The 12,768-nt window shown below is 30.9% G+C and overlaps 1 protein-coding gene across 2 annotated transcripts in view; it reads right to left on the minus strand.

Moving 5' to 3' along the window:
• The window catches only part of LOC117172585 (protein amnionless-like), a 442,636-nt gene that overhangs the window by 153,220 nt on the left and 276,648 nt on the right, over positions 1-12,768 (minus strand). Inside the window, exon 6 of one of the 2 annotated variants that reach the window (XM_033360665.1) lies at positions 4,090-4,186. The exons of the other annotated variant lie outside the window; for it this stretch is intronic. Within the exon in view, the coding sequence (XP_033216556.1) occupies positions 4,105-4,186 (82 nt within the window). The 3' untranslated portion in view covers positions 4,090-4,104. Of the gene's footprint in view, positions 1-4,089; positions 4,187-12,768 lie in introns of those variants that run through there. 2 annotated transcript variants of the gene reach the window in all.

Raw genomic sequence — 12,768 nt, forward strand, 5'->3', positions numbered from 1 at the left:
GAATATACCGCCAAATTATCGAAAATGGAGTTGAGATTGTAGGCTATGTTCACTTTGAATGGAATGTGCATTAGAACAATTCTAAATCCAAAAGTCGAGCTCCAGCGCCACCTGTCGTCTGAATAAAAAAATCCAGTTACTGACGCAACAGGTGTTATCGATAAAGTAGAACATATTTACCAACAATTACTATTTTTATAAAAAAAAACTTTCTTTGCCAAATACACGCAAGCCTATAAACCTTCCTTTTGCGTTTATTAATACTTCCCCAAAATTTTTCCGCTTTTTTAAAACTTTTATTTTTAAATGTGGGAACAAATTTCGATCTTAGGACTGGCTTGGTCGGTTGATTTGAGTGTCACATGCCCTTAACGACTCAAAAATTTTCGATTCCAATTTATAAACTTCTACATAATGACATAAGGTATTGTAATTTTTATTATTCCTATAATTATCATCATATTATAGATTCGTACACAATTTTAGTCAATGATTTATATTTTACTTTTATATTAGATATCTGATGAGGGAATCGGTCTGATTCCGAAACGTCATGTAATGTATAAAATTACCGAATAAATAGTCTGGAAGAAGTCGATTAAATAAGGGTTTTCCTTACCAATAATAATTAGTTGTTTCCCAGACGTTAAATCAAGAAATTTTACATCCAGAACTTCTTTACATACAATTTTAGAATAAGTGAACGTTGTTTAATGGCCCAAGTTAATAAATCGAAACAATAGAAAGAACCCGTTAACAAGTGTTAAATTCAGAAAAATTAAGAATTTGTATTCCCATGAATACGCGATTTTTCCTCCGCCTAAAAACCCCCAACAGGAACAGAAAACGTGCAAATTCTATTCCTCTCAATCGACTAAGTAAAATTTAAGAAAGCATTTATTTAAACTATTTTTCATTATTAAATCTTTTTATAACTTATAAATTCGAAAAATATTCAAATTTATATTCATTTATATTTTAAGAATCTATTTAAACGTCTTAAAAAATGCAACACAGAAATCTATTAAAATATGTTAATTTAGATAAGTTTAACTCTAGAGGGGCAGAACTGAACTGGTGAGAGTTAAAATTTCAGAATTTACAATCCGCATGAAGGTATTAAAACAACTTATTACACATATTTTGTGAACTAATTAGAAGGAATTAAATAAAATCAAAATATGACCATTTCTGACGAATAAAAGATATCTCTGTGAGGTGCGTTACCGTTACAATTAGAAGGAATTAAATATATTGAAAACACGTTCTCTTAGGGAGAAAAGCAAACTATGTGACGGTCGCTACGGAAATGGAAGTGAATACGCTTAGGAGATATCTTATTTTTATTGTGTCATTTTTCGACAAATTTGTTCTTTTTTTTCTTTTCAATGTTATTTTTCAGGAGTAAAAGAAAAAGTACGCGTCCTATCAAGAAGCAATATTTAACGAAATTGTAGATCTTTTTTTGGATAGCCATTTTTGTTAATTCTTATTTCGTATCTTACATAGTTTGACCAAAAAATGGAATTTTTTATTTTTCGTTATTTTTTGTGCAATCAAAATGTGAATTTTTGATTTTTAAAGAAAATCCAAAAATTTGTTATGACAGTATTATAGGGTTTCCAAAAAGCAATGTTTTTCTTCTCTTGACTTTTGTTCATATAGTGCGTTGTTTGGTCTAAAATTTTGAATTTCGATTGATTAAAAAAATTTTTTAAATGCTATAACTTTAGGATTTTTTGATTTATCAAAAAAGGTCATAAGGATAAATTGTTTTTCCTTTTCAATACTATGAATATCCATACATAAAATTTTCAATTTCAGAAAAAAGTGGTCTTAAAAATTTTCAAAATGCTCTCACTTTTTGAATGTTCATCAAAAATGGCTAGTTAACGAATTCGTCCTTTCTTTTAGGACCTTAAAAAAGTGTGCTAAGGATGGATTTGAACTGTCCATTTTTTCTAGAGTTATTGTGTTTACGGGCGGATAGACAGACAGATCTACGTCATGGTCAAAACTTGATTTTTGGAATCAGGGGGTCTCGAAAAGTGGAGATCTGTTGAAAAACTCTGGTGCCAAATGTCGCACAATTCTAATACTTTCACAATCATAAAAGATGAGAATGTAAAAATAGAAAGGCATGAATTAAAATGTCCCTATCTTCATCTTCACCTCTACTCTTATGACGTTTCGGTAGTTAATTTCTGTTTTAATTATTATATGTTTTTTTTATTCAGCTCATCTTATTTTTTATTGTATTATTGAATTTATACAATACCATATATCACGTTTTATTTTTTCGTCATTTTTATACAAAGGGATTAAAAAAAACCTGATTATTTTAGGGATGGGGGTCACCTCTAGCGTTACGCTAATGTTAAAATTACATATGCATCCTGTAGAAAAAGTATTATGCAGTGGGTAGGGAAGGGATGGGGGTAAAATTGACAGAAAAAACCCTATATACATCGCTATATACAATATTGAAACATCCCAGGCAGAAAAGTTATACATATTAAAAAATATTCGTTAAATGCAATTTTCAAAATAAACTTCCTCATTTTGATAACTTAATAAATATATTTTCATTTTCATAGTATATACATTCGTGACTTTTTTTAAATTATTTAAAATGAATTATAAATTTACTTTCAAATATAATATTTGGGGTCCTCTAATGGGGTTTGCCATTGCCTATAAAAATATAAGTATACAATTAAATCAATCAACTGTGCATCAGTAAAATTGCTGTACAGGTTTAAAAACGTGTAGCGCAAACAAAAATAAGGTCTTATGACTTTAATTTTAAAAAGGAGATGTGTTTCACGTGAATAGCGTAAGTAAAAATACTAAGAGTACTAAGTAGGCTTTTTAACTAAAATGACCCTCTTTGACACCTATAGAGAAAAACTGCTAACTGACCTCATTATATGCATGGAGATGTGTCTTATGTGTTAGATGCAAGAAAAAGTAAAAACTTTGAGAAAGACACTCATCGAGACGTTACTATACAAAAACATGAATCCTACCTACCTACCTACCTGCCTGCCTGCTTGCCTACCTATTAATTAATTAATGTCCAGTACTGGGAATCTGCTGGTAATGTTGCGCAGCACTGGCGTGCAGTACTGGCGTGGTACTGCACATTAGTAATGGTTTTTTACTGGCAAGCCACTTTCGTACGAAAATGTTAGAGTGGATTTAAAAAATCATTTAATTGCGTTTGCGACCATTCATTCATCATCATACGACTCCATCTGGTCGAAATATTATTTATAATAGAAAAAGTGCTATTTTCAAACTTTTTGTTACATCTTAAACACCTGCCATTGCTATAGTCTAAAAATATAACAAAATATATATACAAAAAAAAAGTTGATTGCGAGTATTTTTTAAATAAATATAAATATTCCTGCTTAAAATGAATACTCAATATTACATTTTTAAACATTATATTACGAATAAAATTTCTATAGCTACCGGGTTTTGAACCTACATTTAAAGTTGAACCTATCGCCAACATTTTGGCCAACAAATGTAATATATTTCTTTTTTCGCGTTTTAGACCATTTTAAGACGTTTGATGATGACATAAAATGTCATTTTATTACTTTTAATGTGTTTTAGACTATTTTACAGCGATTAAGAATTACATAAAATCTCATTTCTTCTGAACATTTACAATTTATCATAAAGATGAAAATTATAATTTTTTCTTAAAGAAAAACAGTGAAAAACATTGTTTTCGATATATTTGTATTTATAGTCCTTCAAAAATTTAAAACACATGAACCCTATTTTTAAGCAGATTTTTTTTACATTTTTTCATTCGCAATCACCATGTTATGAGCCTTTAAGGTCCACTAAGAAGTAAGCGTTAGAAACCCTGTTGAATTGAAAGCCACATGAAAGAGTTTATTTTAAATATTTTTTCTGCTACATAGGATATATTTTTTCCTATCATATGCAGAAGGTCCTAGAATTTTCGCAATCCTTAAAAAACATGTTTAGAGTTTGAAGTTTACCAGTGCCAAATAAATATTGTCCAGTCAAACAAGAATTCAGGATTACCAAAACCTCAGCTTTTATATAGATTTGATTCTCTCAATTTCTGAACCATTTATTGAAATCTAAAAAACTTGAATAGTATTTTCTCACTCTAAGGAAAAGTTTCACGATACGGCCACTGAAAAATAAAAGCAAGGTTTTGAAAAACAAATAAATGTGTATATGGAATGTGTGTGTCGTGTGTAATAATGGTTTGTTTAGTCTAGACTATAAACAGCGTATTTTACACTACTCACACGACGAGAAATTTGTAAATATACATATAGTCATTTCGAATCGGAGGTCGAATCGAAAAACTGAGGGCGTCGAATGCCGATTCGAAAGATTTTCGAATTGCAGAATTCAAATCGGTTTTCTTCGATTCGAATTGAGGGCGTCGAGTTCCGATTCGAAAGACTTTCGAATTGCTCAATTCGAATCGTTTTATTTGATTTTAACTAAGAGATTTCGAATATCGATTCCAAAGACTTTCGAACTGCCTAGTTCAATTCCGATTTTTTTCGACTTAAACTCAGCTACATCGGTTCGAAAGAAAACCGATTGGATCTGAATAATGCACAGGTCTAGCATCTATACCGAGAAGAAGTGTATACTAATAAAATTCTAATCTGAGAAAAAATCTTCTTTTTTTTACCTACATACTTAATGTATTATGAAAAATATAATAGATAATGATAATAGTAGCTACTAACATTTATTTACTAGGATATATTCATGTGATATCGAAAAACAAATTACATTACTTAAATTATAACAAAAGTAAATTTTATTAAATTTCTTTACTTTTGTATACATATAATAGGATTGTTAAAAATATTCTATTAACAACACATACAACATGAAAGTATAAGAGCAGGTAAAAAATGAAAACAAAAATTTCTAAATTAGAGTTTTATTATTATACACTTATTCTAGGTGTAGAAACAAACATTTTTTCTCTCTGGAGTTTGTTTCTCTTAGTGCATAGATTCGGAGATAACAAAACTTGAAAAAAGTGATTTTTTCATTAAGATCGTCATAACTTTTAAACAGCTCAATAAAAGTGGATCCCATTGCACTGATTTTAAAGAGGACATGTATACACATCTTTTCTATTTGTTTTTTTTTCAAATCAACGGAGTCTTTGAAATCCATCAATTTTGACAAAGATATTAAACTTGGAATTTTCACTGATTTTAGCTAAGGTCGGTAATACTAATTTACCGGCAGTGTAGTTCGTTTTTGGACCTAAATCATGAAAGATCAGCCCAATTTCATCTTTGGTTGACTATTTCGAAAAATAAGTACGAGCAATTACAACTCTATTTAATTTAAATTTGGATACTGAATTTCTGATTCTTCTATATATTTTTAGATCCCATTTTTTATAAATTCTCTTGAAATTCACTCGCACAACGAGGTCTTAACATTTAAATTTAATGCAAAGTCGTTACGAGTTCTTTTCTGATTCCATTTTTATAAAAATTTTAAGTAAAAATGCCCATGTAAATTTTAATAGCTAGCGGTATCGAAATCAATTTATAGAGTGCATTGGTCCCACGTTATCCCCACTTATTAGCTGATGGCGTGCGCAATCGATCGTATGATCGAATGATTTCGTGAATCATCCCTAAGCTCTACATGGCTATCCACTTTTGAGTCATGAGCGTATCAATATAAATATTCGCCCGTAGCTTTATTATTAAATTCAAATTATGAAAATAGAACGGGCCGTCTCAACTCCCCCGTAAGCGGATGGAGCTTTTATCTTTTAAAAGGTATATGCGTTTCAAAAAAAAAAAAAAAATTTAGCAAAATCTTCAATCAATTAACTCTATTGGGAACGTAAATGATGTAGTGGTCTCAACGGAGAACGAAAAAAAATTTCAACTCTGGGAGAATAGCATGTCGACACTTTAATGTTATATATATACATATACCGATTACTGTCCCCCTAAACTAAAAATTCTTTAAAGAAAAAATATTCATTTGTGATTCTTCAATTTCAAGAAATTGATAACCATCCACGCCCCCCTAAGCGAATGGATACAAATGAAATTGAATTCATTCGTTTATAAACTAACTGCTTACTTATTATATTCTCACATATTTTTATTAATGTTGTTATATTATTTATTTTTGTATTTTAGTTTTCATTTATTCCTACTTCTCAATATTTTGTAATTATCATGTCGCATCTTATTCCAAACCTTCTTAAATTTATTAAATATCTGGGGGTCGTGAAAGGAACTTTAACCAATCTCCGTATCCCCATATTGTTTTATCAGTAAGCGAACTTCTTACTAGAATTGATCCAAAAGAGAAAAAGCGATGATAAAATTCACAGTACTTTTCGTCATACATTTTAGCCACACACCAACGCTTGCATCTTAACGGTATCCTAATCGCTTTTGTAGAACTTATATTTTTATATCGAGATATCAGGTTGTAGAATCGCTCTTTTTCTAATGCATTTAATAAAGTACAATGCGCCACGTTTTCTATAATTTGTTCATCAGTTAATGCATATTCATTCTGAGTATTAGCATAAGTTTTAACAGAATTAATTTTCTTTATAACCTTTGGATAATTTTCTTCGGGTTCTAAATACTTTTCTAAACATTCTATGTATCTTTCTTTTTAGACATTTTCCGCATCCATAATTAGTCCAATCCAATAATACATTCTTTGTTAAGTCTAGGAGCAATCAGAAAAACGTAAGAACCTTCCCAGTCGCCCATTTTGAATTTCGCATAAATTTTATGCTTTAATTTTACAGATCTTCCCCCAGTTCCAACAACAATTGTGGTTGCCACAATTGGTAAAAGTTCGCATTGTTTGAAAATATTATAATTGTTTTCATAAAAATACTAAGAAATACAGGTGACTTCGCTACACATATCTATTAATGCATTTGTTTCTATGTCCTCGACATTTAAAATCATTATCGGACATTTATCTAATTCTTTATCTACCCTATCATCATTGTTTTTTAGTGGCTTATCCCTCATATCTAAAGGTAGATGCTTTTTAAAATATGTTGGACCCGGATTTGCCTCCATTGTTTTAATTTCTACTGACCCAAGGCATGTACGTTTCCCGGATTAAAATAAAATTCATCGAGATTATCAACATTTTCCGCGACTTCTATAACTCTAGTGTGTTTAGTTATATTACTTTGCGGCAGGGTATTGTGCTGATTATTATGAGTTTCTTTTTTATTTGGCATCGATGATTCGCATTTCGAGTCGAGCTTTCTTGATTTGCATGATTAGGATTCCGCTTGTAAATATTATCTCCTACTTATCCATTTACATATTTGTGCGAAGAAGTGTTTCCATTATTTTGGTCGCGGGAGTTATAATTATTTTGAAAACCACTTGGCCATTGATAACGCTGTTGAAATTGATTATTATACAGATCTCTATTTCGATAATTAAAATTTGGGTACGAACCACGATTTTGCGAATTTTCATAATCAAAATTTGATCGATTTTGATTGTTAAAAGAATTATTTCTCTGATTAGCACTGTTGTTTGGATTAAAATATCCTTGATTTCGAAAATTCTGACGTGGATAATTATTAGATGCCCGCCCTGAATAATAATTATTTTCAAATCGATCATTATCCTTTCTTATGTGTTGATCATTATTTCGATCACGTGGTAAATTATTTGATTCAGAGCTGGAATTTCTAAAACCTTCATTCTCATAATTTGCCAGCTTTTCTTGATTTTGATAAGAGTTTTGGAAATTATTACCACCTCCCTTATAATTACACATATTTCGGTTATCGCGATCAAATCTACCAAAATTATTCTGCTAATAAACGCTATTTTTACGAAGATTAAAACCTCCCATACAATTTATTAAACCTGCTTGATCGAAAGTGTCCAATAGTTCAATATATTTTTCGAATGTTTTAATATCCCGAATTAAATATGCAGTACGAATTTCTTCGGAAAAATGTCTCGATAATCTTGAGATAATTTCAGACTCCGATGGATGTGGTATTAAGTCTGTAGCGTTTCATTTGGGGTAGTTACTAGATTCCATCATTCTCTAGCAATACCTTCTAAGCAAGAATGTACCACGAAATTAAAATCGTCCCTTCTAACGTCAATCGCCCTAATATATTTATCAAAATCGCTAAGAAATATCATAGGTCTTTCTTTCCCTGAACCTGAAAATTTCGGTACCGGATAATTTTTAAGCCATGGGATTTTAATGTCTGTACTAACCATATTACTATCTATTCTTCTTTCTAATAGATCATGATGAACTTCAATATTTTGAAAACACTTCCGATTGTTAATGTTTGTAACTAAAAATGCTGCCTGTTCCGTCATAACTTCTTCCGTTTTCTTTTTAAGTTGACACACATTTTGTTCGTCAAACGACTTACGTCGTCTTGCAATTTTTCAAGAGTGGCCATTAATTGGTCCATTTCTGCAGTTTCAGAATGAAAATTGCTTACAACGGGATTGTTTTGCGCGATCGTAGTATTTTTTGCTCCTTAATTATCTCGTACCTCGGAATCATTTTGTGAATTTTTATTTTCGGAGATATTTTCTAATTGAAAAGTTTCAGTTTCGGTATTCTCAAGCGAATGAACAATTGGATCGCGTGTATTTTTAATTTCTAAATTTTTATTTTCCTGTTCTGATTCTGTATCAGAATTGTACGAAAATTGTTCAAGAACATGCTCTTTATTCATTTCCTCAATCATAGACTGGGAAAATTAAATTTTCCTACTACCTTTTTCTATCCTATTTCACGGTCGTTTTTATCGTCCCCAATTTTTATGATCTTCAATTGTAATCAGTATTAATTTGAAAAAAATCATTTGAATTTGAAACGAATTTATTTCGTCAGCAATTTTTAGTTTGCTTCAATTTTACAACCGGTGCATTTAATTTCTGAAATGAGCCAGTTATTATCGGTTTTATTTCGATGATAATAATTTAAGCATTCTTCATAAAGTTGAGAATTTTATCTCGCTGCAACTTTAAATCAGTTTGCCCGAATACAATGTATCACCTGTACGTCGTATAGACTCAAGCGATTTATTGCTCTCTATTATACTCCCGAAATCAAATGTCAAATTCGCCGGACTGACAGTGACATTTACGCAACCTCTCTACTTTAATTTCTTCGAGTGTCCCATTAGACAGGTACCCGTTGTAACATTATTACTTCTCGCTAACCGCGGATTGATTTTGTGTTTATTTATATTCTTACATTTATTACTGCACTTAGCTGATTTTAATAAGTGATCTTACATATACCAAAAATTGGATTAAATTTTGGTAATAATTCTGTCGCATTTTAAACTTCTCTCAAGGATATTTATTTTTATCGAGAGATTCGTTTAATTTGCATTTACTTTATTCTTTACAGAAAATTGCAACTAACAAAATACATTCATTCCAATACTGATAGGATATTAAAACTAGCCCTAAACATTTTACAGTTACACTTGAAAATTATTTTTAAAACAAGAAAATAAATAGATCTTATTTTTGTAATAATATTTTCTACTGAAATTTTAAATCCTAAAGAAATAACAACAAAAATGATAGATTGTGGATTCACTCCAGAGAATACAATTTTTATTTTATTTAAATTTGGCTCATTTGATTAATAAGCCTAAACTTTATTTGCCCAACGAGGTCTTAACAATTAAGTTTAGTGCAAAGTCGTCACGAGAAAGTGCAATAATATCTTATTTAAATTTGACTTTTTATAAATGAGCTTAAAATTTATTCGCACTACGAGGTCTTAAGATTTATGTTAAATGCAAAGTTGTTACGAGAAATTACAACTCTATTTTATTTAAATTTGGGTACTGAATTTCTGATTTTCCTATATATTTTTATATCCCATTTTTGATAAATTCTCTTAGGCTTCAGTCGCACAACGAGGTCTTCACATTTAAATTAAGTGCAAAGTCGTTACGAGTTATTTTCTGATTCCATTTTTATAAACATTCTAAGTAAAAATGCCTACGTAAATTTTAATAGCTAGCGCAACCATGCACAACGAGGTTTCTTTATCGTAAGATAAAGTGCAAAGTTGTTACAGTAAAATTGCGCATACTATTTTTTTTACTTATTTCAAATCTCCAAACAAAACTGAAAACATGCACAACGAGGTTTCCCCATACACGTGGCGTGCAAAGTCGTTACAATCAAGCATTAAAAAAACTAAATTCCCAAAAACTTACGTCTAACTATCCGAATTCTGATGAATTTGGATAGTTTAGTTGACGGAAGTTTGTAATTAGAGGGCAGCGTCCTTTTTGAAAGAGACTTCCTTAATTAAAACTCTGTTTGCAATGACAGGTGGATGAATAAACTAAGAGACTCTCCCCTCGTAGATCCTCGAGTAAGAAGTCCTGGTAATTTAAGGAAAGAAAAGCAAGGAGACCTGGTACTGGTATCGCAGTCAATTTATAGAATGCATTGGTACCACGCTATCCCTACTTATTAGCTGGTGACGCGCGCAATCGATCGTATGATCGAATGCTTTCGTGAATCATCCCTTCGCTCTACATGGCTGTCCACTTTTGAGTCATGAGCGTATCAATATAAATATGCGCCCGTAGCTTTATTAATAAATTCAAATGATGAAAATAGAACGGACCGTCTCAGTGTGAATAGATTTGTATATTAAAATTCTGAAAAAATAAATTCTGTTACAATTATTAATGATTTGACTATATTTATGTAATTGTAAAATAGGCTCAAACCTGGAAATAAATTGCATGAGTGGACACTATAAAGTTAACATTTACTATTCTATAAACAGAAAATATTTGGTGATGAATAAGATTGCGGGTTCACACTTTGTGTCATGTGAATGATCACTGTCAGTAAGTATAAACCGATATTGCAAATATTTTTTCCAGTATGGATATACAAACTCGATAGTTAAACTTATGAAATGAAAAGTCAAACCATTAGCAACTGAAGTTCAGTGATTGTAAAGTCTCTTTTTTTTAAATCTCTTTCGGTTTTATCGACCACATTCTCATAACGTTCCTCGTGAAGAAAAGTTTAAATAAAAATTTTTAGATTTAATTTTTAAAAAATGTTGTTAATATGATAAAAATTTCATCAAAGAATAAGTCATAAAAATGTGTATCTCCTTTTCGGGTGAACAACTTTTTTCCATTTATTTTCTTTCGTATCTTCCATCGTTAGATAGCAAAATGGAATTTTTGTTTATAATTATTTTTTTGTGCAATCAAAATTTGGATTTTTTATTTTGGAAGGAAAGTAAAAAAAGGCATTGGGATAAATCGTACATCTTTTATATTTCTGCACACACCCTTACATATAATTTGTAAATTTTGAAAATAAGTGTTCTCAAAAATTGACACTAAAAGAGAGTACATACAGTCTGCACATACATGCGGACACATTCGGAAAGAACTGTTTTACGGATTAAGAAGATCTTAAGACGTGGACATTTGACAAAAACGGGGATGGGGGCTGGGTCATATTTTACATAAGTCTCATACCTTCTCTGTTGAAAATGTAAAAAAGGAAAAAACTTCTGCTATGACTTCATTCTCCTTTTTCTTATTTGTGCATTTGGAAAAAACCTTCATTATACAATTACACATCCTTCTTTCCAGGAGAATTCCGTTCCTCTCGCTTCACTCATTTCACGCATTTCTGAATGCTAGAGTGATGAGACGTGCTACCTAACTACACACGCGACTCTAGCCAACTATGTAAGCATGTATGTTGTTCTACATTCGTTTCATATTCCCTGTAATTACTTTTTCCAGAACGCTCTTCGACTGTCTGCGTAATAAAAAAAAAAACGGAAACTGGAGAGAAAATATTTTCCCTTATTTGTATTCCTTCTTCTTTTTCAAATATTTACATTCTGATGTTTTTTATTTGTAGTTTCTTTTGATAGTCCTACATCGTACGTCGAGTTAGAATGGATGGTAATAATTTTTCTTTTACATGTTGTTTTTTTTAAATTTTCAAATATACAGCATAATAATAAATCCTCCTAATAGATAAGAAGTGAGTCAAATTTCAATTTGGATGCAGTTCTTTGAGTCATACTGTACGTGAGAAGAAAACAACAAACAAAAGCCGTCGTGAAATAAAGTGCAATTAAGGAATTGGCACAATCTACTGAAACTCGTACGTGCAATTTCTGCACTGCACATCAGTAAATTCGTTCTATTTAAAGTTCACGAAACCACTTTAAATAAACTTCCATACGAATTTCAGAGAACAAATGATAGAAAGTTTCTTTACTGAAAGTAAAACATTTTTAAGAAATTAAAAATTTTATATACATACAGAACAGACAACTTAACAGAAAAATATTTATCTTAACAAATTTTTCCAAGTTTTCACAAGATGTTACTTGTAAGACACATAAATAATTTTATTTATTACGATATTTAAATTTTATAAAAGGAATGATAAAAGTTGGTAACCGATCATATCCACACGATCCTAGCTGTGTACGTTGAGGGCCGGTAGTGTAACTTGCATGGGACATCCGTGCACATGCACAGTTAGTACAGACTCAACCGTGCATTTTAAGATTCAAACGTGCACAGACGTATATACCGTGGGCTGACAGCGTAAATGGGAGCGTGATACGGATAAGGCCAATTTTCACATGAGATGTTCTTCTGATGATGAGGAACGTAAAAATGGGTGCCTGGCAGGTGTGAGTGGATGC

Source organism: Belonocnema kinseyi, chromosome 5, assembly GCF_010883055.1.
Source record: "Belonocnema kinseyi isolate 2016_QV_RU_SX_M_011 chromosome 5, B_treatae_v1, whole genome shotgun sequence".
Lineage (NCBI taxonomy): Eukaryota > Metazoa > Arthropoda > Insecta > Hymenoptera > Cynipidae > Belonocnema > Belonocnema kinseyi.